Below are 26,099 nucleotides of genomic sequence, written 5' to 3' on the forward strand. Positions count from 1 at the left end.
GATGCTTAGAATCGAACCCGGGCCGGCTACGTGCAAGGCAAACACCATACCCGCTGTGCTATTGCTCCAGCCCCCCCCCTTTTTTTTTTTAAATTTTAACCTCCAGGAAAGTAAATCCTCTTCCCAAAACAAGGTGGTTTTTTCCAAAATAATTTATATTAAATAGCAATAAGTTGAGCAGATAAACACCCAAAGCGCAAAAGCACAAGGTGAAAGTTGTTATTGGAGCCAAAGTCCGTACGCTAGGTTGGTTTTTGGTTTTTGTTTTAGTGTTTTGGTGGGAGCAGAGATTGGGGGGTGACAGGGATTGAATGCAGGGCCTCCCACACACAAGGCAAGTTTTATACTGTCCTTCTAGCAGGTCCGTATGCTGACTTCGCTGCTGTGGTTTTGAGGCCACATCCAGTGATGCTGGGGAGCACTGCTTAGGGCTCAGTGTTTGGGGACCCTGTGGGGCTAGGGACTGAACCTGGGATTCCCACGTACAGATGCGTCCATTCCTGCCCTTTGGGTCATCTCCCGAGCCCGCTATTGTAATTTTTTGTTTTTATTTTTTTATTTTTATTTTATTTATTTTTTGGGGGGAGTCACACCCGGCGATGCACAGGGGTTAACTCCTGGCTCTGCACTCAGGAATTACTCCTGGCAATGCTCAGGGGACTATGTGGGATGCTGGGAATTGAACCTGGGTCGGCCACGTGCAAAGTGAACACCCTACCCTCTGTGCTATTGCTCCGGTCCCTGTTTATATTTTTATTATATTTGTCTTTTGGGGGTCACACCTGGCTGTGCTCAGGGCTTACTCCTGGCTTAGTGCTCAGGAATCACTCCTGGTGGGCTCGGGATATGGAGTGGCAAGAGTCGAACATGGGTTAGATGTCTGCAAGGCAAGCGCCTTACCTGCTGTACTGTGGCTCTGGCCCCATTTTGTTTTGTTTGGGGGCCACACCCAGTGGGGTTCAGGGCTTACTCCTGGCTCGGTGCTCACGGATCACTCCTGGTGGGTCCTGGGACCATTCGGGGTATCAGGGATCAAAACGCGGGTCAGCCACATGCAAGGCAAGCGCCTTTAGCCACTGCACTGTCTCTCTAGCCCCCATTCTCAAATTCTTTTTGTTTGGCGTGGGTTTGGTTTTGGGGTGTCACCGGCTGTGCTCAGGCCTTCCTCCTGGCTCTGTGCTCGGAGATCACTGCAACAGGATTTGGGGGACCATATGTGGTGCCTGGGATCGACCCAGAGTCAGTCAGATGCACGGCCAGTGCCCTCCCTGCTGTGTGGTGCCGAGTCTCTCAGGGGCTAACTCTACTTATTTTTGGAAAGTTTCCCCCATCATGCTCCTTAGGTTCTTGCGAAGACCAGAGGTGACACACACACACCTGTTGTGGTGCTCAGGGGAGCCCGGGGGACTGCACACTGGCCCACAGTGCTCAGCAATCATTGTATAAACCCCCTGGGACTTGTGCTTCCGGGCTGCCCACACACCATCCCGGCGGGAAGCCTTGGTCTCAGGCTCCCCCTGCCCTGGAGAGAACGTTCCTTCTTCCCGCCCTGAGTGCAGCCAGCTAGAACAAAGCAGGGAAGGAAATGCAGTCACTCTGTGGGTGGTTTCTCTGCCCGGGCCACTGCACTGCTGGCCGGAGTGAAGAGGACAGAGATGGTAGGAGGGGCTGGGAGAGAACCCAGTGACGTGCAGCAGAGGAGAAGCCACACCAACCAAAGGCGTGGGGGGGACCCTGCGACACTGGACAGCTCTCAACAGCTTACCGAGAGCCTTGGGACTTCCGGGGATGTGGGGCGGGGGAAGGCAGGGGATGGGTTTGTTTTCGGTTTTATTACTTTTGTTTGGGGGCCACATCCATCCGCGCTCACAGCCTGCTCCTGGCAGGGCTCAGGGGACCATGTCTGGTGCTGGGGAGTGGACCTGAGACGGGTGCGCACAAGGCGATGTCCTTCCCTTCTGAACTAGACTGCAAGGCTCTTGCTCACGGGACTGGAGCCATAGCATAGCGGTTAAAGCGCTTGCCTTGCACGCGGCCGACCCGAGTTCAATCCCTGGCATCTCATCTGATCCCACAAGCATCTCCAGGAGTGCTTTGAGTGTAGAGCCAGAAGTAATTCCTGAGCATCGCCGGGTGTGACCCAAAAACCAAAAGAGACTCCTTTGCATCTCTCCCTCCCCTACGGAGGAGGTGCAGAACCCCTGACCTGTGCTGGCTGGCGGACTCTGCGGCTGGGGAGGTGACGCATGGGCCCAGCGCAGCTCAGGGGCCCCTGACCACCTGTCCTTCAGAGACAGCGTCTCATGCAGGGGACCGGCCAGTGTGAAGCGGCTGAGGGGTTCCTTGAGCCCAGGGCTCCTCTCCGACCTCTGAGGCCTGGCCGAGGGTCAGCAGAGCTCTCTTCTGGCCACCGCTGTTTTGAGTCATAGGTTTGATAGTGCTCATGTGCCGGTCGCAGGGGAGACTCAGAACCGGGGGTCCAGGGTGGGCTTCTCCCGGGGTGCAGAGGATGCTGCCCCTTACGGGAGCTGGGAACAGAAAGGTGGGCGTGGCCTGTTGTGGGGGCCAGGAGGGAGGGTGGAGATGGTAACTTGAGGACTCCAAGTCCGGGATGTTATACTACTTGGGCCTGCAATGGAGGAGGGTCCCCCCCTGCCAGCGCCCGGAAGGAAGGCAGTCTCTGGGCCTCTGAGCAGATACTAGTAATTTATTTTTCTTTCCTTTTTTCTTTTTTTTGGTTTTGGGCGGAGAGACACACCCAGCAGCGCTCAGAGCTTACTCCTGGCTCTGTACTCAGGAATCACTCCTGGCAGTGCTCAGGGGACTGTATGGCTTGATTTGGATCGAACCTCAGCCGGCCACATGCAAGGCAAGAGCCTCCCTGTGTGCTATTACTCTGGCTCCAGACACTAGTCATTTCAGTCTAAAAGTACTCTCTGGGTTCCATTCTTTTTTTTTTTTTAATTTTTTTTTTTCTTTTTGGGTCATACTGAGCGATGCTCAGGGGTTACTTCTGGCTCTGCACTCAGGAATTACTCCTGGCGATGATGGGAGGATCATATGGGATACTGGGGATCGAACCCGGGTTGGCCACATGCAAGGCAAATGCCCTACCCGCTGTGCTATTGCTCCGGCCCTGGGTTCTATTCTTACGCTCCGCACACCACACACACACACACACACACACACACACCCCTCTCTCGCCCACAGACGACGCCAGCCCCCTCCCCACTGATGTCAGATCCTATTTATTCTTACTTGTATCTTTACAGAAAATGGCACAGAAATCACAGGTTCAAATACCTAAGAAGTTCGTCCGGTTCCATAATCAAACACCTCACACCCGGTTTCCTTCTTTCCGTTCTCTGTACATTATTTACACCATCTAGACGGGGGTTTACCGTCTAACCCTTCAAACCAGCAGGGGGCAAAGACAAGAATGGGGGTGGGAGGGTGGGGGGGGTGTCCCGGGCTGCGACCAAGGAGGAATCAGCTTTTGGTTTGGACCCAGAAGCCACAGTCAGTGTCCCGGGGCTCCCTCTCGCCCACAGCCCCCCGCAGACGTGGGTGGGAGGATGGGGGGCAGTGCCAGGGCACAGCTGCGGCCTGAGCACGGACAGCTGGTAGCCAGGGAAGGCTTCCCCCTGGGGCCTCCCTGAGCCCCCCACAGCCGGTCCCCAGGGATGGCCGGGAGCAGGCTGTGCCTGAGGCCCAAGGCTTCCAGGTGTCCCCTGCACACTGGCCTGGGTCACTCGAGGCAGGTGCACATGCGAATGGGCATTATTGGAGAAGCCGGGGGAGGGGGCGCACCGCCCACCTGTGCGGGGAGCCACTGGAGGTCTCTGGGGTCTGGTCGCTGGGAGCGCGCAGGGAAAGGGTTGTATGTGCCCTGGACAGGCCTCTGGGGGCGGGGGGGGGGGAACTCTGGCCCTGGACGCAGCCCTGGAGTGATGGTGAGTGGCCACATGCAGGGCTGGCTCTGCGCGTGTGTATATGTGTGTTTCAGGGGTCAGGCCGGAAGTGGACAGGGCGGGGTCCTGAGGGGGACCTTGGGGAGCCGGCACTGGAGGACAGCCGGGAGCAGGCAGACCCTTTGCAGGTCTCATGTGGGCTGCACACGTGAGGAGGGGCAGGGGTCAGACCTTCACCCAGCACGGCCCCCGGCTGGGTCCCCCCCCAAGGCACAGGCTGGGCGCGGAGCTTTGCTGAGGGCCTGGCCCGGACCCCCGGGCAGTGCCCGGCACCCAGTGTGGCCTGAGGGGGTGGGCTGGGGAGCGGGGCTGGGGGCTGCGATGCGGGTCAGCTCTGGACGGGGCTGAGGGCAGCAGAGGCTTCCGAGGGGGCAAGCTGGGCCGGGGAGACTCGGTCGGGGACACCCCGGCGCGGACCAAAGCCTCGGCCGCAGCCAAGTTGTGTCTGAACGTCTGACGTCGCTGCCCGGAGGGTCCGTGGGGCCGGCGGCCACACCGGACCTCAGAGGTCACCGCCCCAGGACCGTGGGCGACGAGCCGAGTCCCGGGCCTAAGCCACGTCCTCCAGTGGCGCCGCGCTGGGCTCCGAGGGCCTGTCCTCGTCCAGTGCCTCGTCGTCCTCGGGCTCCCCGGGGGGCCCCGGCACAGTCCCCAGCACCTTGGTGCTGTGCTCCTGAGCCCTGGCCCGGAGGGCCGCGATGCTGTTCTCCCTCAGTTCCTCCTGGGACAGGGCCGCCGGGGGCTCAGCGCCCCGCTCCTCCGCCTCCAGCTTGTCCAGCTTGGGCAGCGCCTGGCGCTCCGCCTCAGGCTTCCTCCCCGACTCGGCCGCGGCCTCCAGCGACTTTTTGTGCATCCCTAAAAAGAATTGTTGGTATTCGGGTTTAGAAAAGCGCCTGGGAAAGCCATCTTGAACTGAAAACGGCAAAGATAGAGAGAGGCCAGAATTAAGGACGGTAGAAACCTTCCTGCCCACCCCGCGGTCGCGCGTCCCGGGGAGGGGGGCCGGTGGGAGGGGTGCAGGAGGGGGGCGCGGGAGGGGTGCACACCAGCAGTAGGGCCCTGGCCTGCAGGGGGTCCCTCCAAGCCAAGTCCCTGGGTTCCGGAAACGTCCTGTTCCTTCCCTGAGCATTCACTGCCGTTTATTCCCCCTCTCCCTGCCGGGACACCCCAGATCTTAGCACCACCCCCCCAAAAAAAAGTGGGCATGGCTTATCTATCAGACAAATGACAGATGACGGAGCTCTAGGGAGAAGTCCTTGGGGCTAAGCCAGAACAGTGGCCAAAGGGACGCAGGGTCTACTGGGCGCCCAGGCAGGGCTGTTGCCCTCGTGCAAGCCCACTTGCGGCGAGGCCACACTGGGCCTCCCGTCCTGGCCCCTGCCGCTCGCCTAGGACCCCGCGGGGGGGTACGCAGGGACAACCGCAGGCCAGCTGGGGGGGGGCTCTGGTCCGGAGGGGTGCGGGAGGAGGGGGTGGGAGCCCGCTCTCCAGCCCAGGGAGGGCGCGGGCTCTTACCCAGCAGCCAGGGGGCGCAGGAGTCCATGATGCCGTCCTTGGCCGACTTGAGGATGGACTCGGGCAGCGGGATGGAGTGGCGCACCATGGCCCCGTACAGCCCGTACTCGGCCATCACGCTGCTCCGGCCCCAGCACTTCTCCCGCTTCCTCCACTTGGCCCTCCGGTTCTGGAACCAGACCTGCAGGCGCAGACCCGCGGGGTCAGTGAGCGAGACCCTCCGCCCAGTGGGGGGGTGCAGGACAAGGCTCCTGCCTCCCAGCCAGGTAGGGGCTGCAGGGACCCCGGGCCACCCGGGTGCAATCCCCGCATCCCATATGGTCTCCTGAGCACCATGGGGAAACATTCCTGAGCACTGCCAGGTGTGGCCCAAAAACCAAAATAAAAGGGGGTTCCAGGCAGAAAGGGGCCGAGGCATAAGGGCTCCCGGCTTAGGTGACCTGCCCATACCGGATAAAAGCGTTTCTAACCTTCCTTGGATCAGCAAAGATTCCACCGTGGGTGGCCACCTGGACATTCCAAACTGACCAGGTAAGACATTGCTACCTGGACATTCCATCCCCTGGGGGCAGGGAGAGAGTATGATGTGGGGGAAGGTGCTTGCTTTGCACAATCCCCAGGACGCCAGATGGACCCCTGAGCCCCCCCCAGGAGGGATCCCTGAGCACAGGGGCAGGAGTAAGCCCAAAACACACAGCTGGGTGTGGTCCCCTCTTCCCAGCCAAATAAATAAAGTAGGGGCAGAGAGATCCTGCCAAGGTTAGTTAGGCGTGTAGCTGTGACTGCAACCCAGGTTCCAATTCCAAAGCTGCAGATGGACCCCTGAGCTCCACCCGCAGAGCCAGGTACGACCCCCAAAAGAGCTAAAAAAAAAAACGGACTAATTGCTGCAGGGACAGAATGAAAACCCAAGGAGCCTGAGTGTCCACCAAGGGGGGGGTCTTTCAACAGTTGTCAGCACCCCTGGGGAACTCACCTAAACCCTTGGGGACACAGGCAGCCCTTGAGACGCGCCCCCAGCTGGCCGCCCCCCCCAGCCCTGGGCACTCCCTTCCAGACTGGACGTCCAGGGACTGACAGCAGAAAGCTCCGTCTGAGCTGTGGAAGGACTAAGGGGCTCTTTCCTTTCCAGGGGCTCCCGCTGCATGTGCATGTGTGTTGTGTGTGCTCCCACGCTCGTGTGCACATGTGTGTGCACCTCTGCTGAGGCCACTGCATCCAGCTCTAGAAAGTAGAAGTGCAGCTGCAGAAGGGACCCCTGGGAATGTTCTCTGACCCCCAGGCTGGCTGGCGCAAGGTCTGGAGGCTCGAGGGCGCCCTAGGGCTGACTGCCGACACCAGCCCCTCTTAGAAGAGCTCAGGGTTCCTGCCCTGCGAGGGGGAGGGCTTATGGGGGGGGCAGGCGGGGAGTGCAGAGGCCAGCAGGAGCCTGCGCCCCTGGAGACGCCTGGCAGGGAACCGGTGGTGGGCGCTGGGAAGACCCCTGGGGTCCCCTCACATGGGGCTTCTGATGGGGGGGGCCCGCGGTAGTGGGGGGCTTGCAGTAAGGGGGAACCTATTCGTTTCCTCTGCGATTTCCATTCCCTCGGCCCGGGCGCCCCCACCCCTTCCCCGCGGGCCCCTCCCCCGCCCCACGCCGGAGGTTTCAGCTTTTGATGAAAAATTGCTCCAGCTCTATTCAGGAGGCGGCAAAAGAAGAGTCACCCCCAGGGGCAGCCCTGGGCTGATTGAAAAATAAGTTAATTTCAGTTTGAATCGATGGGCCTCAGGCACTGAAATATCACGGGAAATTAAAGCGGCTGCTCTCCCGGGAGCCGCGGCATTGACCCGCGCTAATTAATGCTGGGGAGGCCGCGCGGGCCGCGCCGAGAGCCGGCCCCTCCCCGGGGGACCCCCAGCACTTCTCATTTAACTAATTAGACGGGCAAAATTGGGTGTTAATTTGTTTAGGATTTTTTTCCCCCGTCTTCCCCCCACCCCCAGCCCCCACCCCGCCCCGCAGCTCCCTTCCCGCGCGTCCCCGCCCGGCGCGGGGGCGCGGGAAATGAATGCGGGGCTCGCCGGCAGATGGCTGCCCCGGTCACTCTGCAATCTTCTCCGACTTGATTGCTTGATTAGGTCGTTAGCACATTAAAAAAAAAAAATTGCTTGCCGTCTGGCGCTGGCGTGATGAGTGGGACGCGCGGCAGCGCCTGGGTAATTTATCTTTTTATACGGCAAAGAATTTGATTTCAATCTGCAGATATATGGGGCGCCTTTGACACCTGTTTAACATCGCGCCGCTGACAGCTTAACCCTTTGCTGCCTCCGCCGCCGACGGGAGGCCCAGGCTGGCGGGTGGGGGGGACCCTCTGCGGGGGACGACGACTGCAGGAGCACCTTCCAGCACTTCCCGCCGCGGCCACCAGAGGGCGGAGTGAGCAGCTGGCGGCCCCTCCCTGTCTGGGCGGAGCGTGTCCAGCAGAGGGCGCCCCTGGCCTCTCAGCCCGGCATCCCGGAGACCCTCGCTGCCCCAGGAGCCTTGCGTGGTCGCCTGCCCACTCCGCCGGCTGCAGAAAGCCCGCGCGGTCCATGCATACCTTTAAGTTCACCGAGGTATGTGGGACCCTCTTTGCATTTCTTCATTTGTAAATGGCACCGAGCCCCTATTAGACTTTAAAATGACCTCTCACCCCACTTTGGGGGGATGCATCTTGGCACCACAGGCGCCGTCCTGCCAACCGGGAAGTCCGTGTGCAAGGCTGTGCCCCCTATCTGGACACAGCGCCCAGAGGAGCGGGTACCCCCGCGCCCCACCTCCCTGGCCCCAGGGAGGGTTTCTGCAGTTTGAGGCTTCCTGGTGCCATGTCCTGGCCTCGCGGTGGCGCGCTCTCGCCAGTGCTGCCCGTGGCTGCAACTCCCAAGCCCTCCGTCCCGGCCGTCCCACTGTGCATCCCAGGGCCGCAGCATCCCGTCCCACTGTGCGTGGCCTCATCACTGGGTCGCCCTCTCCGAGCTGCCTCCGGAGAGAAACTGACAAGCCACCCATAGACGTGTGAGATCAGGTTTCCAGCACCCCCTACCCCCCCAAGCCTGCCAAGACCAGTTCCTTGGTGGTGGAATCCAGGGACCAAGTCTGGCCAACTGGGAGGGGATCCTTTATGAATCCAAAAGTCAGCCACAATCCCGTGGAGCCCCTACTTTCCTGGAGAATCCATGCTCTGTTTTTTAGTTTTGTTTTGTTTTTGGTTCTTTGGGTCACACCGGCGATGCTCAGGGGTTACTCCTGGCTCTGCACTCAAGAATCACTTCTGTTGGTGCTCCGGGGACCATATGGGATTCCAGGAACCGAACCTGGGTTGGCTGTGTGCAAACCAAACACCCTACCCACTGTACTATTGCTCCAGCCCCCATTTTTTTTTCTTTTTAGGTCACACCCGGTGATGCACAGGGGTTACTCCTGGCTCTGCACTAAGGAATTAACCCCGGTGGTGCTCAGGGGACCATATGGGATGCTGGGAATTGAACTCGGGTCGGACGCGTGCAAGGCAAACGCCCTACCCACTGTGCTATTGCTCCAGCCTGTCCAGCCCCCATTTTTTTTTTTTTTTTTGCTTTTTGGGTCACAGCTGGCGATGCACAGGGGTTACTACTGGCTCTGCACTCAGAAATTACCCCTGGCGGTGCTCAGGGGACCATATGGGATGCTGGGATTCGAACCCGGGTCGGCCGCATGCAAGGCAAACGCCCTACCCGCTGTGCTATCGCTCCAGCCCCACCGTCCAGTCCCCATTTTAAACCATTTGTTTTTCACTTTTTGGGTCACACCTGGCGATACACAGGGGTTACTCCTGGCTCTGCATTCAGGAATTACCCCAGTGGTGCTTGGGGGACCATATGGGATGCTGGGAATTGAACCCGGGTTGACTGCATGCAAGGCAAATGCCCTACCCGCTGTTCTATCTCTCCAGCCCCTAGCCCCCATTTAAAAAAAATATTTATTTACTTGTTTTTGTATTTTTGAGTCACACACACTTGGCATCGCTCAGGGGTAGTGACTCCTGACTCTGCACTCAGGAATTACTCCTGGCAGTGCTTGGGGGACCATATGGGATGCTGGGAATTGAACCCCGGTCAGCTGCATGCAAGGCAAATGCCCTTTCCTCTGTACTATTCCTCTGGCCCCGAATCCATGCGTTGTTTAAAAAAGAAAAACAAAAACCCAACTGGGGGCTCAAGTGATAAGACAGTGGTTGGGCTTGGATTCACTCTCCGGCATCCCCAAGCCCCACCAGGACTGATTTTTGAGCACAGAATCAGGAGTAAGCCTTGAGCTCCACCAGATGTGCCCCCCCCCCCCACCAAATAAATGAAACAAAACAAAAGGCAACAGCGGGCCACAAGGTCTCAGTCAGTCCCCGGCACCTTTCACAGGAACTCTGCAGTCAGATTCCAGAATGTTCTGGATTTTAGATCTGTGTGCACATACCACATGTTCTAACCTCGGGCAGCTACTGAAACAGAAGCCACCCATGCTCTCTCTCTCTCTCTCTCTCTCTCTCTTTTCTTTTTGGGTCACACCCGGTGATGCTCAGGGGTTACTCCTGGCTCTGCCTGGCTCTGCACTCAGGAATTACCCATGGTGGTGCTCAGGGGACCCTATGGGATGCTGGGACTCGAATCCGGATTGGCCGCCCTAGCCTCTGTGCTATCGCTCCAGCCCCACATGCTCTTAATTTCTGCAGTCAAATGGACACAGGCCCACACTCAGAGAGCCAAAGAGTGTAGTGAGGGGGCAGGGGTCGGAGTGACAGAACAGTGGGGAGGGCGCTTGCCTTGCCTGGGGCTGACTGGGGCTGATCCCCCGCCCCCCATATAGTCTCTCCGGGCCACCAGGAGATTCCCGAGTGTGCATATGCCCTGAGCATTGCTGGGAGTGGCCCAAAGACAACCAACAAAAGAGTATAATAAGGTCAGTACAATAAGGTCCGAGTATAATAAGGTCAGAACTCTTTGGTTGGGGTCAGAGTGATAGCACAGCGGGGAGGCACTTTGCCTTGCACACAGCCAACCTGGGCTCCACCCCCGGCATCCCAGATGGTCCCCTGAGCACCGCCAGGAGTCATTCCTGAGTGCAGAGTCAGGAGTAACCCTTGAGCATTGCTGGGCGTGACCCAAAAGCCAAAAGAAAAACCCACCTTATTGATTTGGCAGCCAGTGAGTTTTGATGGAAAACTAACAAACTGTCCGTTTTCAGCCTGGGTTAGATTTAGGAGTTTTAGAAAAGGGATTGAATGCAAAGGCAGAGACCAAAGATCACACACACACACACACACACATACACATACCAGTGTGGGTGGCTGGGTATCCACCTCTGCAGGACCCACAAATATCTAGAAACATCTTGTTTTTATATGGTTTGGACTTTGGATGTTTTGGGGCTGGAGCGATAGAACAACAGGTAGGGCATTTGCCTTGCATACAGCCTACCCGGGTTCGATCCCCAGCATCCCATATGGTCCCCTGAGCACCACCAGGAATAATTCCTGAGTGCAGAGCCAGGAATTACCCCTGTGCATCGCTGGGGGTGACCCAAAAAGGAAAAAAAAAAAAAGAATGGACTTTGGGTTTTTGGGCCATGCCCAAGTGTGCTGAGGGCTTACTGCTGTTAGCCTCCTACCTGCTGCCCTATTGCTCTGGCCTTTGTTTTTTTCACAGTTTTGGGGATCAAACCCTGGGTGGGCCTCACACATACATGGCAAATGCTCTGTCACTGAGCCACATCCCTGGCCTGAAAACAGCCTCTTGATTTGGACACAAAAAAAGCAGGAGCAGACTCAGCCTTCATTCAGATTCTCTTTGGGACCTGGAAACAGATTCTATTTTCCTGAACCTTCTAAGTCAGGCAAATGAATAACTGGTTTGTGGGTCAGACTTTGGCCACAGACCCTCCCAGGGGAGCTGGGCCAGCTGGTCGCTCAAACCAGGAGTCAGGCGGGCCCTCGTAACGGGCTCCTGGAATGCCTGGCTCTCCGAGAAGACCAGCTGCTGCTCCAATTTCTGGAGGAGACCTGGACATCCAACATGGTTTCTTTTTAGGACAGTTGGCAGGAGAGCAGTGGTGTCTCAATGGGAAAGAGAACAAGGGACCGGAATTAACCCTAATCTTCTTGCGTGCCTTTCTTTTCCCTTCCCGACAGAGCTTCGACTTCCACAGGGCTGGAGTTATGACAGTACAATAGGTTGGGAGCTTGCCTTGCATGTGGCTGGACCAATTCTCCTATGGACCCCAGCATCTCCTATGGTCTCCCGAGTCCCATCAGGAGTGATCCCTGAGCACAAAGCAAGGAATAAGCCCTGAGCATGTCAAGTGTGATCATCCAACAAACAAACAAATCCCCCCTCAAAAAAAAAAAAAAGAGAAAGGGCTGGAGAGATAGTACTGCCAGTAGGATGCTTGCCTTGCAGATTTGGGTTTGAACCCTGGCATCCCATCATCCCATGTGGTCCCCTGAGCAACACCAGGAGTAATTCCTGAGTGCAGAGCCAAGAGTAATCCCTGAGTATCACCGGCTGTCATCCCAAAACTAAAGCCAAAACAAAACAAAAACCAACTCAGACTTTTTTTTTGGGGGGGGGTCACACCTAGCGATGCTCAGGGGTTACTCTTGGCTCTGCACTTAGTAATTACTCCTGGCACTGCCTGGGGGACCATATGGGGTGCCGGGGATCGAACTTGGGTCGGCTGTATGCAAGGCAAATGCCGTACCCACTGTGCTATCGCTCCGGCCCCCAACTTAGACTTTTATAAGGTCCTGGAGACAAAGCTCAATGGACTGAGTGTACGCTTTGCATGCAACAGGTCTGGGTTCAATCCCCAAATGTCATGGTCCCCAAACATGACATGTCTGGGCCTTTCCCTACAAGTGGGCCATCATCAGGAGCAGGAGACCTTGGCTGGAGATCCCAGCAGCCCTTTTCACCTGGGTGCATTTATTAACCTTTCTAAGCTCCTACTTATTGTTTTCTTAAATGTTGTATTTTGGGTACCATCCAGCTGTGCTTAGGGCTCATTCCTGGCTCTGCACTCCGGGGTCACTGCTGGAGGGACTCGGGGGACGATGTGGGATGCTGGGAATGAAACCTGCATAAGCCACATGCAAGGCAAGTGCCCTACCTACTGTCTCTCCAGCCCCTGAGCTTCCAGACCTTTCTCTTCCTGGAGCCCTGCCTTCCTTGCAACTTTGCTGTGAAAATTAGGTTGAAAATTGTGTGAGAAATGCCTGGCATAAGAAGAGCTAAAGAATGTTTGGCGAGGGGCTAGGGAAATAGTTCCAAGGGCTGGAGTGCATGTTTCACATGCAGGAGGCCCGGGTTTGATACCCAGTACCACACGGAACCCTGAGCACCCAGGGGGAAGACCATGGAGCACAAAACCAGGAGTAGCCCCTGAGGACCACTGGGGGGTGGCCCCAAACCCCTTCCCCCGAAAACATTTGTGGGCAGATCTCAGCCAGATGAGGCTTTGCTTTCCAGCAAATGCCTGATGACATGTGTCACCATAAACTAGATCCCCCCTGTGCCCTGCGGGGTCCCCCAGGCCTGGGAGGCCCTCCTCCTCCTCCTCGCCCACCTTTCTAGCCGACTCTGCTCTTCCTACAGGGGTGTTGAGGAGGCCTGTGTCAGGCCCACCCAAAACGCTGTCTCCCAGGTGTCCTGTGCCTCAGAAGGGCCTTAAGGAAGGGGCTGGGGCGATAGCACAGCGGGTAGGGCGTTTGCCTTGCACGCAGCCAACCCAGGTTCGAATCCCAGCATCCCATATGGTCCCCTGAGCACCACCAGGAAAAATTCCTGAGTGCAGAGCCAGGAGCCACCCCTGTGCATTGCCAGGTGTGACCCAAAAAGCAATAATAAAAAAAAAGAAGGGACCTAAGGTGACACAAGGGCTGAGTCAGGGTGGGAGCAGCAAAACTCCTTAAGTGGGGCCCCAGAAAGCCCAGACAGGGGCTTCCAGACCCTGTTCTGCCAGAACTGGGGGTCCCAGGAAAGGCTTCTCCTAGAAGGGTGCAGCTCTGCCCAGGGCGCACCACCTGCTCCTTCCCCCATGTGGGAGGGCCAGCCCTGAGCCACCAGGCTGTGCGCACACAGCTCCCACCCCGCGCCCCTGCCGTGCCCAGCCTGGCCCCTCTAAGGGGACCTAAATAGTCCCTCTAGGCGCCGCCTCCCCCCAACCCTCCCCCGATCCTGCCACCCACACTTGTCCTGTCCTCGGCCCTGCCTCTGTCCGCCCGCAGCTTCCCCCCTCCCCTCCTCCCGTCTCCTCTGCTGGACGCTGATTAACTTGGGTTTATTGCTGGTGTGATTTAAGGACTTGCCTCACGCACTCAGCACTTCTGCCGCCGTATTTCAGCACGCGCCGCCCTCCCCAGCCGAGGCAGCGGCCAGGCCTTGCAGCACCGCGGCTGTCCGCGAGGGGGCAGCTCTACCCGCGAGGCGACTCCGGGTTCCCCCCCAAGACTACACTTGCTTCCTCTCCGATTTACCCGCGCTTTCCATTCGACCCAGTGCTTTCACAAAGGCTGCCGTGCTAGGGGGGCAGCCCGACGGGGAAGCACACGCCTCCCCCCGCATGAGGCCAGGCCTCGAGCCTCCACCCGCAAAGTAATAATGATGAAGATGATGATGATGAAGCCAGAGAGATAGCGCAGCGGGTCAGCACTTGCCTTGCATGCCTTGCATGAGTTTAACCCCAGCATCCCATATGGTCCCCTGAGCCCCTCCAGGTGTGACCCCTGAGGGGGCAGCAGTAAGCCCTGAGCACTGCCGGATATGGCCCTAAAACCATAAAAATAAGTAAAAATGAAAAATAGTGATAATAAATAGCAGACAGCTGCCAAACTTGCATTGCAGGCTGAGCCCAAGGACGGGGCGGGGGTCGGGGTGGGGGCTCAGGTTCTACTTGCTGGGATTGGCCCCAAACAATAAATTTATAATAATAAAATCACAGAATTGAGTCCTATACTAAGTTCCTCCCCAGGCGGGGAGTCCTTTTCCTTTTTCTTCTACTTTCCAATAAACCTTTCCACTTTCTAAAATCATCATAATAAAATCACGTTGGTCCGGCAGTTCTAACACGCATCCCCGCTGAGATGACGCAACCCTTTCCCAGGTGTAAAGTCTGACCTGTAGAAGATAAAACCTCACCCCAAAGCTTTTAGAGACAGGCTGAGTGGAAGGGCTGGACAGAGACACCCCCCTCACCCCCAGATCACTGTTCCCAGGAGGGCCTGGGTCCCGCTCTTTCCCTGCTTATTTTCTCTGCAATGTTGGCCTTTTCAAGCAGGCAACAATTTTTGTCAGAAAAAAAACAAAACAGGCTGGAGTAATAGTACAGTGATAGGGCGTTTGCCTTACAATAGGCCAGACCAGGTTTGATCCTCAACAACCCATATGGTCCTCTGAGCACCACCAGGAGTGATTCCTGAGTGCAGAGACAGGAGTAACCCCTGAGCATCGCTGGGTGTGACCCCAAAAGTGAAAAAAAGAAAATAGAAAAGAAAAGAAAAAAATACACATAATTGGGGCTGGAGAGACAGTACAGCGGGTAGGGCTGTGTGCATGTGGTCAACCTGCGTTTGTTAGACCCCCAGCACCCCATATGCACCCCCCCCCCCGCAGCCCCGCCAGGTGTGATCCAAACAAAAACAAAAAAAAAGCCACAGAATCAACAAGTGAGCCCAGCATGTGCTTGGGTTCCCCGAAGGAATGGAGCCTGGAACACCTGCTCCTCCCAGCCCTCCGCGCCACCTGGGCGTCACTGCCCGTTACCCCGACAGCCCCGCCCGCCCCCTCCCCGGCCTTCTCCCACTCAAAGTGAAGCGTGACCCACCCCGGCTCAGCCCCTCCATTTCCTCCTCCCCAAAATGGGGTCCCAAGAGCCTCCAACTCATCCTGCTGTTACGAGGATTCCATGAGGCAAGGCAGGGGAAGGCTCTTCATGCCTTCATTGCAATTTTTTTCTTTGTAACTTAAAGAATCTTTTCCGGGGCTGGAGCAACACGGTATAGCGAGGAGGGTGCTCGTCTCACATGCAGGCAACCCGGGTTTGATCCCCGGCATCGCATACGGTTCCTGAGTTACCGCCAGGAATTGATTTCTGAGTGCAGAGCCAGGAGTAACCCCTGAGCATCATTGGGTGTGGCCCACCAAAACAAAACAGAAATGAATAACAAATTAAAAAAAAACCTCTTTTGTGAAGGGGGCACTTGAGAAGGCTGTTACTGTACAGGTGGGGCAGAGTCTGAGCAGAGCACGGGACGGGACGGGAGGAGAGTCCTGAGCCTGGCTTCGGGCCCATAGGGCGCTCAGGAGGCAGGAGCCAGCCCCCGAGCCCCCCCCACCCAACACTCAGGGTTTCCTGTTGGCCCCGTGAGGACATGGGGCCTGCCTGCCTCCTCGGACTGTGACAGCTCACCTGTGCTGTGTCTAGGGCAGCCCTGGGGGGAGGGTCCCAGAGGAGCCCCTCCCCCCAGGAAGCAGCCCCACACTTCCTTCTGCAGGTGAAGAGCTAAGAGATGGGCATAGGGGTGCAGACCCAGGGCCTTGACCAACCTCAGCCTTGAAAGCTCTAATAATGACCCTCCAGCCCCACCCGGACACACACACACACACACACACACACACACACACACACACACACACACACACACACACACACAGAGTCTGGAACAGTGGCCGGGGATCTGCCAGAGCAGCTCTGTCTTCCCAGGAGGTGCCCCCTCCATTGACGAGTTGAGAGACAATGATTGGGGGTACTATTAGGAGGCTGGGGTACCTGTGCCTAGGAGAACAGGCGCCGGGAACTGAACATGGGTCAGTAGCGTGCCAGGCGAGTCTCTGCCCCTCCATACTGACTCTTATAAAGAAGGTTTGCTCTATATGCCAGAGGGACAGTAAAGGACTGAGGCACTTGTCTTGCAAGTGGCTGACTCTGATTTGATCTCTGGCACCACAAAGTCCTCCACACACCGCCGGGAGCAGCCCCTGAGCACTGAACTGGGAGTAGACCTGGAGCACTGTGAGGTGTGAACACCCAAACCAAACAAAAAAGGTTCCTTGAACACTACTAGGGGCTCACTCCTGAGCACAGGAGGGACGCCCCAAGCATTGCCAGCTTGGTCCAACAATTCCTCCCCCAAATACGTTATTTTTTCAAAGTAAAGGTTTGCTACAGACCTCTCCTATGTCACCTCGAACCTTCTCTGTTCCGCCAGCTTCAAGTCAAAGCAGACTTCAAAGGCAAGAAGCAGGGTTCTAGACACTGACCTGGGTGTCCCCGTCCCCCAGCCCTGTCTTCTAGCTAGATGGCTTTGGGTAAGTCTCTGTGTATGCCTCAGTTTCTCAGTTATGAAAGAGAAGGCTCATAGTCTGTGCCCACCAGCTGTCAGAAGGATTTCATGAGATCAGAGCTGAAGCCAAGAGCACCGGGCAGGTGTGAGGACGCGCCGGGGTTGGTGACACTTACAGCTCATGGCCTCTGTCCGTGCCTCACACACTGTTATCACAAATGAGCTCTGCAGGGTGAGGGCCATTGCCTCGGCCTGTGCCTGTGGCCCTGGGGCCAGTGGTCCTAGCTGCTGCCCACACCTCTCTGCCTCCCGGACGTCCTCCCTGCAGCAGGTGGGAACTTCCGGGTAAATGGAAGCTGCTGGTTGTTGGTCCGCACCCAGGTCTGTCCCAGGCTCTCTGAGGAACACCGGGGCAGGGCCACCTGACCACTCCCAATCACCTTCTGGGGTAGCAGGTAGCGGGGGACCACGCAGTGCTCAGAGATCAGGGTGCTCAAAGCCATGAAGAGACGAGTCGGGGCACATTCAGGGTGGTCTGGCCAGAGAAAGCCCTCGGGAAGTCTCTCTTTTGCTGTCCCCACCCCAGAGCCCATGGCAGGTCCTCCCCGTCCCGGGCGAATGAGCGGGAGGGCCGGCGTGGCCTCCAGCAGGACAACTACCACCCGCCCAGGGGCCTGGCAGGACCAACGGGGTGTTAACTAAGAGCAGGCGGAGGGGGATGTTACCTCCACACAGGGACTGGCTGGGGCTGCCTCATACACACACCCATACGCTCCAGTACACGCTCCAGTACATGCTCCAGTACACACACAGTCACACTCATATACACATGCTCCCCACACACACGCACGCACACTCGCATGCTCTCCTACACACAGACTTACACTCATGCACAATGCTCTCATACACAGACACACACTCACACACTCTCATACACACTCACACACAGACACACATACACTCTCATGCTCATACACTCACACTCATATACACATATACTTTCATACACACAGACACAAACTTTCACACTCACACACTGACACTCATACACTCATACACACACGTTCTCATACACACTCTCACACAGATACATACACTCATGCTCGCACATTCACTCATTCATACAGATTCACACGCTCATATACATACACTCTTATTCACACAGTCACACTCATACACACATACTCTCATACACACTCTTACACACACTCTCATGCTCATACACTCACACTTATATACACATATACTTTCATATACACACAGACACCACACACTTTTTTTTTCTTTTTGGGCCATATCTGGCAATGCACAGGGGTTACTCCTGGCTCTGCACTCAGGAATTCTTCCTGGCGGTGCTCAGGGGACCATATGGGATGCTGGGAATTGAACCCAGGTCGGCTGCGTGCAAGGCAAATGCCCTACCCTCTGTGCTATTGCTCCACACACACTTTCATGCTCACACACTGACACTCATTCATACATACATGCTTTCATATACACATACATTCTTATACACACACAGTCACACTCACACACACATGCTTTTATACATACTCATACACCCACATGCTTTCATATACACTCTTACACACAGACACACTCTCATGCTCATACACTCATGAGTGAATGTGAAGTATACACATATACTTTCATACACACACAAACACACACTGTCATGCTAGCTAACACACTGACACTCATTCACATACACACTCTTATACACACAGTCACTCTCATACACACATGCTCTATATACACACACATGCACATACTCTCATACACTCACACTGATATACACACTCATATATACACACATGCTCTCATACACTCACATGCTTTCATACATTCATACACAATAAACTTTCATACATATAGACACACATGCTCTCAAATACGCTTTCACATACAAACACACACACGCTCTCATACACACACTCCCACGCTGCCATACACACATTCTTGTACACACTCACTCTCATACACACAGTCACACTCATACACACATGCTTTCATACACTCACACAGATACACATACACTCTGATACTCACTCTCACACTGATACATACATGTGCTCTCAGACAGATACACTCACACTCACACACACGCTCTCATACACACTCACACAGAGACACACATACTCATAACACTCATCCACACTCACTCTCATATACATTCTCATACAGACACACATGTTCTCATGCTCACACACTCATCCACACACTCACATAGTCTCATACACACACTTATCTGCACACTCACACACCACACACACTCAACAGACTCATACTCACATACTTACATACATCTTACACTCATGCATACTCACACCCTCCACACACTCATATACACTCTTTCATACTCTCACACTCACACTCTTATGCACATATACACTCATACACACACACTGACACACTGTTCAGAATCAACAACCACCCTTCCCCCCTTGACAGGAACCCAGTGGAGGGGGAGTGAAGACGAAGGCAGCAAACAGACAATCTGCTTATGAGTAATTAGTGTCAATGACTAAAGTCACCGGCTGCAGTTCCAAATAGATTTCCAGCGGAGAGGCAGACTCTTCACTTCATGACTCCTTTTTCATTCTCAGGAATGAGGACAACAAGCAAGCCACACCCCTTATTTGGTCCCTTCTCTAGCCCTGCCCCTACTCCCCAGTTTAGTGCAAAAGCACTGACTGAGAGCATGCAAGGGGTCTTAGGGAGCAGAGCCCCCCCGTTGCCCCCCGCCCCTGCTCGCCCCAAGCTCTCTGGATGATTGTCTGACTGGAACAGTTCATTTCCATGTCTGTTTCATTCACATAAAAGGGTCACTGTCCAGTTAAGGCGGCTCCAAACCTTTGGAGTTTTTCTTCTCTCCTCCTTTTGGTATTTGGGCCACACTCAGCTGTGCTTGGCGCCTACTCCAGACTCTGTGCTCCGGAATGTGGGGTGCCAGGGATTGAGCCAGGTCAGCATGTGCCAGGCGGGCACTCTACCTGCTGTACTATTGCTCGGGGCCCTGGCTCCAAATCTGGAATGTTCCCCACCCCAGTCCTTCCTTCCACCCCACCAGGGGTCTAAGGAAACCATCAGTTCCTCTTCTCTCGGAGAATGGTGGCCTGGCTGCTCTCTGTACTCTGAAGGGGTCCCAGGCCCCCTGCAGGGGCCAGCCCTGCAGTTGCCTCAGCTTCTCCAGTGAAGCTACTCAATGTCCCAGAGGAGGAGGAGGAGGGACTTAATGGGGGTGGGGACATTTCCCTGGTCATTCCAGGTGGAACTCTGCGGGCACATTCACTCAAGCCCCCAGACCCGATCCAGAACCTGGAGGATTTCAATGAGCCACACCTGTGGCCCAGGTGCCAGCCACATCCGGGGGCTGAGAGGTGCCAAGGAACAGGAGCTCAGGCCAGGCTCCGTGGGGAGAGGAGAAAGGAGCCTGGGAGGGGGCGGGGAGGGGGAAGCCAACCAGAAGCTACTTTGACCACCCCCTCCCCCCATCGAGGCCTGGGTGCCTCAGACCTGGGAGCAGACATTCCACTGAGCCCAGGGGACAACTGTCGTAGCAGAGACCCTGGCTGGTGGAGACTCTCCAGAATTCACTCCCCCCAGTGCCCCCAGGATCCGTCCTCCTGCTCTTCCTCCTCCTTCTCGTCCTCCTCTCCTGATCCCCCTCTTCTCCTCCTGCTCTTCCTCTTCCGCCTCCTGCTCTTCTTCCTCCAGCTATCCATCTTCCTCCTCCTAGTTCTCCTCCTCTTCTTCCTCCTCCTCCTCCTCCTCTTCCTCAGTGCAGTAGATGCCCACTGGCCCCCAGGCCCCACTCCCAGGAGACCCCAGGGCCAGGACGGCAGGTGGGGTGCCAGGCCGTTGCAGAGCCCGTCCTGGGACTCTTACCTGTATTCTGTCCTCGGGCAGCTCCGTTTTCATAGCCAGCATCTCCCGCGCATAGACGTCTGGGTAGTGGGCCTCGTTGAAAGCCTTTTCCAGCTCCTCCAGCTGGTAGGAGGTAAAGATTGTCCTGAGGGGGCAAAACCAGACACTCAGGGTTGGGAAGAGTCTGCCAGAAGGGGACAGAACGGCCCCTGGATAATCAGTCCTCCAACTCCTGGCCACTCCAGTTGATGGACATATACACACAGGCACACAGGCACTGGCACACACATGACTGCACACGCACACTCGTGCATGAACACACAGGCACAAAACGCGCACACACACATGCACTCCCATGCACATAAACACACCCATACACAGCTACACCCCTGGCCTCTTCTCCAGCAGAGGTCTTGTGTGTATGGGGTGTGTGTGTGTGTGTGTGTGTGTGTGTGTGTGTGGTGAGGTGGGGGAAGGGGCGTCATCTCATCTCTCAGTGACAGTTGACAGTTCACCTGGGAACCTTTCTAGGGGTGCTTTGTGGGGAAAGATGCTGAGCCCTGCAGGGTCCTTCTCCCTTCTCCAGGGGGTGAGGCTTGCACCAGGTACCCCACCTGCTCCCAGAGGGGCTCTCAGTACCCCACCTGCTGAGTGATCGTGCACTGAGGGGAGGCTCCACAGGGGTCCGACGCAGCTAGCACCCCAGCTGAATCTCCACCCCCAACTCATGCCAGTACTCTATCCTCTGCACCCACCCAGACCCAAGAGCAGCCCTGAGAACTCCCCACTTCCTGTGCTTGGGAGACGAGAGCCACCTTGCCAGCAGCCCACTCGCAGAGTGGGTCCCATTCAGGTCGCCCCCAGCCGTAAGGCTCCCTTTGAGCCCCTCCCCAGCTGCTCACAATGACCTAGTGGGGCCGTAAGCAGCTTTAGACTCAGCCCTGCCACACGCAGCCCCTGTGAGGGTGCGAATGAACAGCTTCCTACGCATTAATTTCTGCCTCCCATGAGCTGGCTCAGGATCCCTTTTTTTGCATAAACCATCCCATATCCCCTCCCACACGTTTTCTTTCGGACCTTAATTTCACCAGGTTCCAGGTGAGCGGGGAGCCTGAGCTCACAAGCCCAGGGCAGAGGTCCCGGTCCAGCTGGGAACAATGGAAGGTTCTGAGAAAGGCCGGCTGGGGTGGGGTGGGGTCTGGGACCCCCCGCAGTGCTGCCCTCCCCCACCCCAGCGGAAGCCGGCTGCTGTGCTGGGGTCTGTGGGTTTCATGGTTTCATGCCTATCTTGGGGGAGGATGGGGCTGAGCACGGGAGGCAGAGAGACTGCTCTTTATGGAACCTGACTGCTTTGATTCTAAATCGTTTCTCCTATTCTCTTGGGAAGGGGATGGGGTGTTTACGCATACACAAAGTTAATACTTCTGAATTTCAAAGATCTGCTGCTCTCCAGCCTTTCCTTGCATACAGATAAATACCCCAAGCCATACTTCATCCTTCTCATCCTTTCCAACGAAGCCCCGAAAGCGAAAGAAAGCCGGTGGTGTTCCGTGCACAGCCCAGCCACAGAGTGCGGCTGGAAGAGCTCTCAGCTCAAATGGAAAACCAGCCCCCAACCTGGCAAACTCTAGTCTCAGAGCTAGTCCTGTCAACGCTTTGATGTTCAGAAGCTGGGGGACGGTGGAGGACGACTAAATCTATGTCCTCACAATGTGTTCCAAACTCTAAACCCAGAATGCAGAACCAAAAACCCGTTGGGGCTCCCTTTGGACCCAGTTTGTGCGGGAGCCATGGTGCCCCAGCAAGGGAAGGGAACAGAGATCCACAAGGCTGCTGCTTCACCCCCACTCTTTTTGTTAGTTCGTTGACTTTGATTTGGGGGCCACAACAAATTCTGCTCAGGGGCTCCTTTTGCTCCTCACTGCAGGGTCTATGTGTGTGTGTGTGTGTGTGTGTGTGTGTGTGTGTGTGTGTGTGTGTGTGTGTGTGTGTGTGTGTGTCCCTGTCCCCATGTCCCTCCTGGCAGTGCCAGGAGGGGAGTGGGGAGACAAACACTGTGTCAGGGACGGTCTCCTGCATGCAATGCCTGTGCTCAGCTTTCTCTCTGGCCCTCCATCCCCACTCTTTGCTCCAACCTCTGCTAAGCCTGAACCGCTCTGGCAGCTAAGAGATGCCCATCTCCTGCCTTCAGATTCCAGGACAGCTTGCCTGGAAGCCCCAAAGGAGAGAAGCTCAGAAAATACATTTCTATATGGATGAAAAGCAATCAGTAGCCACTCTCTCCTGTCTGGTTACTGTTGTCACCCTGCATCAAAATAATCCCAAACCTCGGGCAGGGACAGGGAAGCCTGTGGTGGAGAGGGTGCAGGGGAGGACAGAGGGTCTTGGGCCCCGGGGAGAGGGGTCTGGGCTGCAGGTCTGCTAGCGAGATTGATGCAGGGGAGAGGCAGGTCGGTGCCTTCTCAGGCTGCACGAACCCGAGTGGCTCACGGGTTCCACAGAAGGAGTCCCAGGGTGGACAGCTGTCACTGCTAGGGGAGCGGAACCCATTGTCTGCCCCCACCGCACCCGAGCAGGAGAGAGGGGGGGACCAATGAGGTGTTTTAATGAAGATTTGCTCAATGAAAAATAATTTTGTTATTGAAACATGACTCAAACGAATTGCTTCCGTTTAAAACAAAACAGAAGAGCAGGCAGGGAGGAAGCGAAGACTGGGGGAATCCAGTCACCACTCTCCCCTTCCTGGGACCCTGGCTCCCTGAGGGCAGCGGGGTGGCCCTGGGTAAGGCCAGTCTGGCAGCTCTGCCAGGGAAGCGCAGGAAAGTGCCCGGAGAAAGAAGGCGAAAGATGCTGAGAACAAATGAGGGAAGGGGAAGTAGGTGGAAGTGCCCCCAAGAAGAAGGTGGAAGTGTGGCTGAGGGAACCCAGAGAGTAGTTTGGGGAAGCAAGCCACCGGGTGGGGGCTGCTGCCTCGCAGAGAGTAGCCAGGGAAATTAGTTGTTTTTGGGGGGTGCCCTTCCCTATTTCCCTGGAACCCTCTCACACGAGCACTGAAGCTTGAGGAAACACCACGGGCTGGACAGGGTTTCAAGGGCTTTCGGGCACCTCTGGAACTCTAACTTGGTGCACTTTCCGGTTATTTTAGGGTATTTTTAAAAGCTCTATGTTCCAGTGCAGTCCCCTCCACTCCAGCGAGGGCTGCACCCACCCTCTCGCCCACCTCCCTATTTTGCAGACAAGGAAACCTGAAGCGCACAGAAGAGAAGCCAGGGAACATTTTCCATTCGTGCAGATATGGGGGGGTGAGGGGGACCGGGAGGCTAAAAGGGTGATCAAGTGGACCTCCGCGGACGAGGCAGAGGCGCTGGCCCGAGCAGGGGGCAGACGTTGGGACACGGGGAGCAGGAGAAGGCCAGTCGCCAGGTGAGCGCGGCTCCGCGAACAAGTGGGTGCGGGGGGGGGGGGTCGTCTCTGGCTCCCGCCTATCCTCCTCCCGACCTTCCGGGCGTGACCCCGACCCCGGGGCCTTGCAGTCTCGCCAAGGCGGAGAAAGCCTGGACTGTGCGTCTCACCGGCAGCCGCGCATCCTCCTCCTGGCTCGCGGGCGCCGGGCGCGGGTTCCTCCAAACAGCGCCCATCTATTTCCCTGCCCGGGCGCAGCCCGCGACCACCCCAAATTTGCAGTTGCTGAAAAGACGGTTCGAGCCACCCCGATCCCCTGAGAGGGGGCCTGGCAAAGTGCGGGCAGGCGGACCGCCGAGGTCGAGGGACTCGCCGCGGGACCCTTACCTGTGCCTCCGTTTCTTGCGTTTCTTGGTCTGGTTTAATGCCGATTTGGACATTTTCCGATCGCTGGACGAAACATCTTCAGAATCTGAAAGGCGGGCGGAGGACACAGGCGGCAGAATGGGAAGCGCGCTCGTTCGTTCCCGGGCGCATTAGGAGCCCCCCAACGCCACGCGGGCCCCTCCCCGGGCAGCGGCTCGGTCTCCCGGAGAGATGAGGGGTCGGCGCTTTCCTCCCCGGCCGGCGCTGCCCACACCCCGCGCCCGAAGCCGGGCGTTTGGAATCGATTTCGTTGGAAGAGAGGCCAAGCAAGGCCCCAGCACGCTCGGAGCAGGGGCCGCGGGAGCCTGAGGCCCCGCATCTCGCCGGCGCTCGCAGCCGGGCAGCCGGGACCAAAGTTGGCCCCGAGGAACTGAGCTCGGGCGCCCGGAGCTGCGCGCGGGGAAGGGCCGCGGGTCCCCCAGGGTGCAGCCCCGCTCCCGGGGCCGCACGGCGTGCCCCGCGCCAGGCTGGAGACACAGCGACGCGCCACTTTTCGTTATCCCCTCCCTCCAAATAAAAACAAAGAGAAAACGAAATCGACAACGGAAAACCCGGCGGGAGAGGGGTGATTTCTAGCGCGACCCAAAGCCCAAGCGGGCACGGCCGGGAAAGCGCGGCGGGGACACCCGGGGTCCCCCGAGTGCGCAAAGCGGCTCTCGTAGCGGTGGCCTGGGCGCCCTAGCTCTTAGGGGACAAAAATAACCCCCCAGCCGGGCCGACGCTGCGGGAGGTCGCAGAGACAACTTTGTCAGCCCTGGGGCTGGGACCGGAGCCGGGGCTGGAGCTGGGCCCCGCAGCCGGGGCCGCCCGTGCACCGAGTAGACCCGGGTCTCCGGGCGCGGGTCCCCCACCAAAGGCCGCAGAACCTTGAAGTCCCCCGGAACCTTGGAACTGGAAGAGGGGAAGGGACTTCAGCCCGCCCGGTGGCTTCCGACAACCCAAGCCTGGCCTTCTGGGGAGCCCCGACTGGGCGCCGCGGCAGAGCCCGGCCCTTCGCCGGGGCCAGAGCACAGCGCGGCAGCCGCCAAGCGCCGGGGCCCGCGAGGCGGAGGGCGCGGGGAGCATCCTCGCGGGGCGCGTGGGCCCCAGACCCTGGCGACCACCCCTCGGCCTGGCACGAACTTTTGCGTCCGGAGGAGGTCATGCGGTGCCTGGGGAAGCGCACGGCTGGGGGCTCCGGGACCCCCGAGTCAGCGGCCACGCAGCCTCGCGCTCACCTACCGGAGCTGGCCGTCTGGCTGGTGTCCAGCGGCCCCGATGCTCTGCCCAAAGGCTGCAAGTGGACGCTCTGCGGGTCGGACAGCACTTCCAGGAAGGTGGGCTGCGCGTAGAAGCCGGGGAGCCCCCCGGGCCCCAGCAGCCCCATGCCGCCCACTCCTGCGGGACTGAGCACGGAGCGCGCGGCCAGCAGGTGCCCGGGGGCCAGGCTGTCGAGGGCAGCTCGCGGGTGGGAGCTAGGGGGCTCCTTATTCAAGCCCAGGATCTCCTGGATGCCGAAGCCGGTGCACCTGGCCGGGGCGCCCCCCGAGGTACTCTTGGCCACTGTCTCGGATTTGGGTTTGCTCAGCGTTTCCCCCGCTTTCCCCGTCAT

General features: G+C 57.4%; 1 protein-coding gene across 2 annotated transcripts; it reads right to left on the reverse strand.

The window, feature by feature from the left end:
- Positions 1–4,275: 4,275 nt before the first annotated feature.
- Positions 4,276–26,099, reverse strand: VSX2 (visual system homeobox 2). Of its 2 annotated transcripts, none has more exons than XM_055133405.1 (5): positions 25,730–26,099; positions 24,470–24,554; positions 20,702–20,825; positions 5,487–5,667; positions 4,276–4,826 (listed from the first exon to the last, which is right to left on the reverse strand). In XM_055133405.1, exons 1-5 carry the CDS (start codon positions 26,097–26,099, stop codon positions 4,522–4,524), a joined length of 1,065 nt encoding a protein of 354 aa, XP_054989380.1. In that variant the 3' UTR covers positions 4,276–4,521. The 2 variants fall into 2 exon arrangements, with proteins under 2 accessions (XP_054989380.1, XP_054989379.1); XM_055133404.1 differs by having other exon boundaries at positions 4,276–4,883.

The sequence above is a fragment of the Sorex araneus genome, chromosome 3 (assembly GCF_027595985.1).
Source record: "Sorex araneus isolate mSorAra2 chromosome 3, mSorAra2.pri, whole genome shotgun sequence".
NCBI classification, from domain to species: domain Eukaryota; kingdom Metazoa; phylum Chordata; class Mammalia; order Eulipotyphla; family Soricidae; genus Sorex; species Sorex araneus.

What these genes read in the sequence shown, in the direction of transcription:
- VSX2 (XM_055133404.1), bottom strand. Translation starts at nt 26,099, where the DNA reads ATGACGGGGAAAGCGGGGGAAACGCTGAGCAAACCCAAATCCGAGACA. An exon ending in TGCCCGAGGACAGAATACAG is followed by an intron (nt 5,668 to 20,701) that starts GTAAGAGTCCCA and finishes CTGCGCCTGCAG; the next exon opens with GTCTGGTTCCAGAACCGGAG. An exon ending in CTGCGCCCCCTGGCTGCTGG is followed by an intron (nt 4,884 to 5,486) that starts GTAAGAGCCCGC and finishes TGCCGTTTTCAG; the next exon opens with TTCAAGATGGCTTTCCCAGG.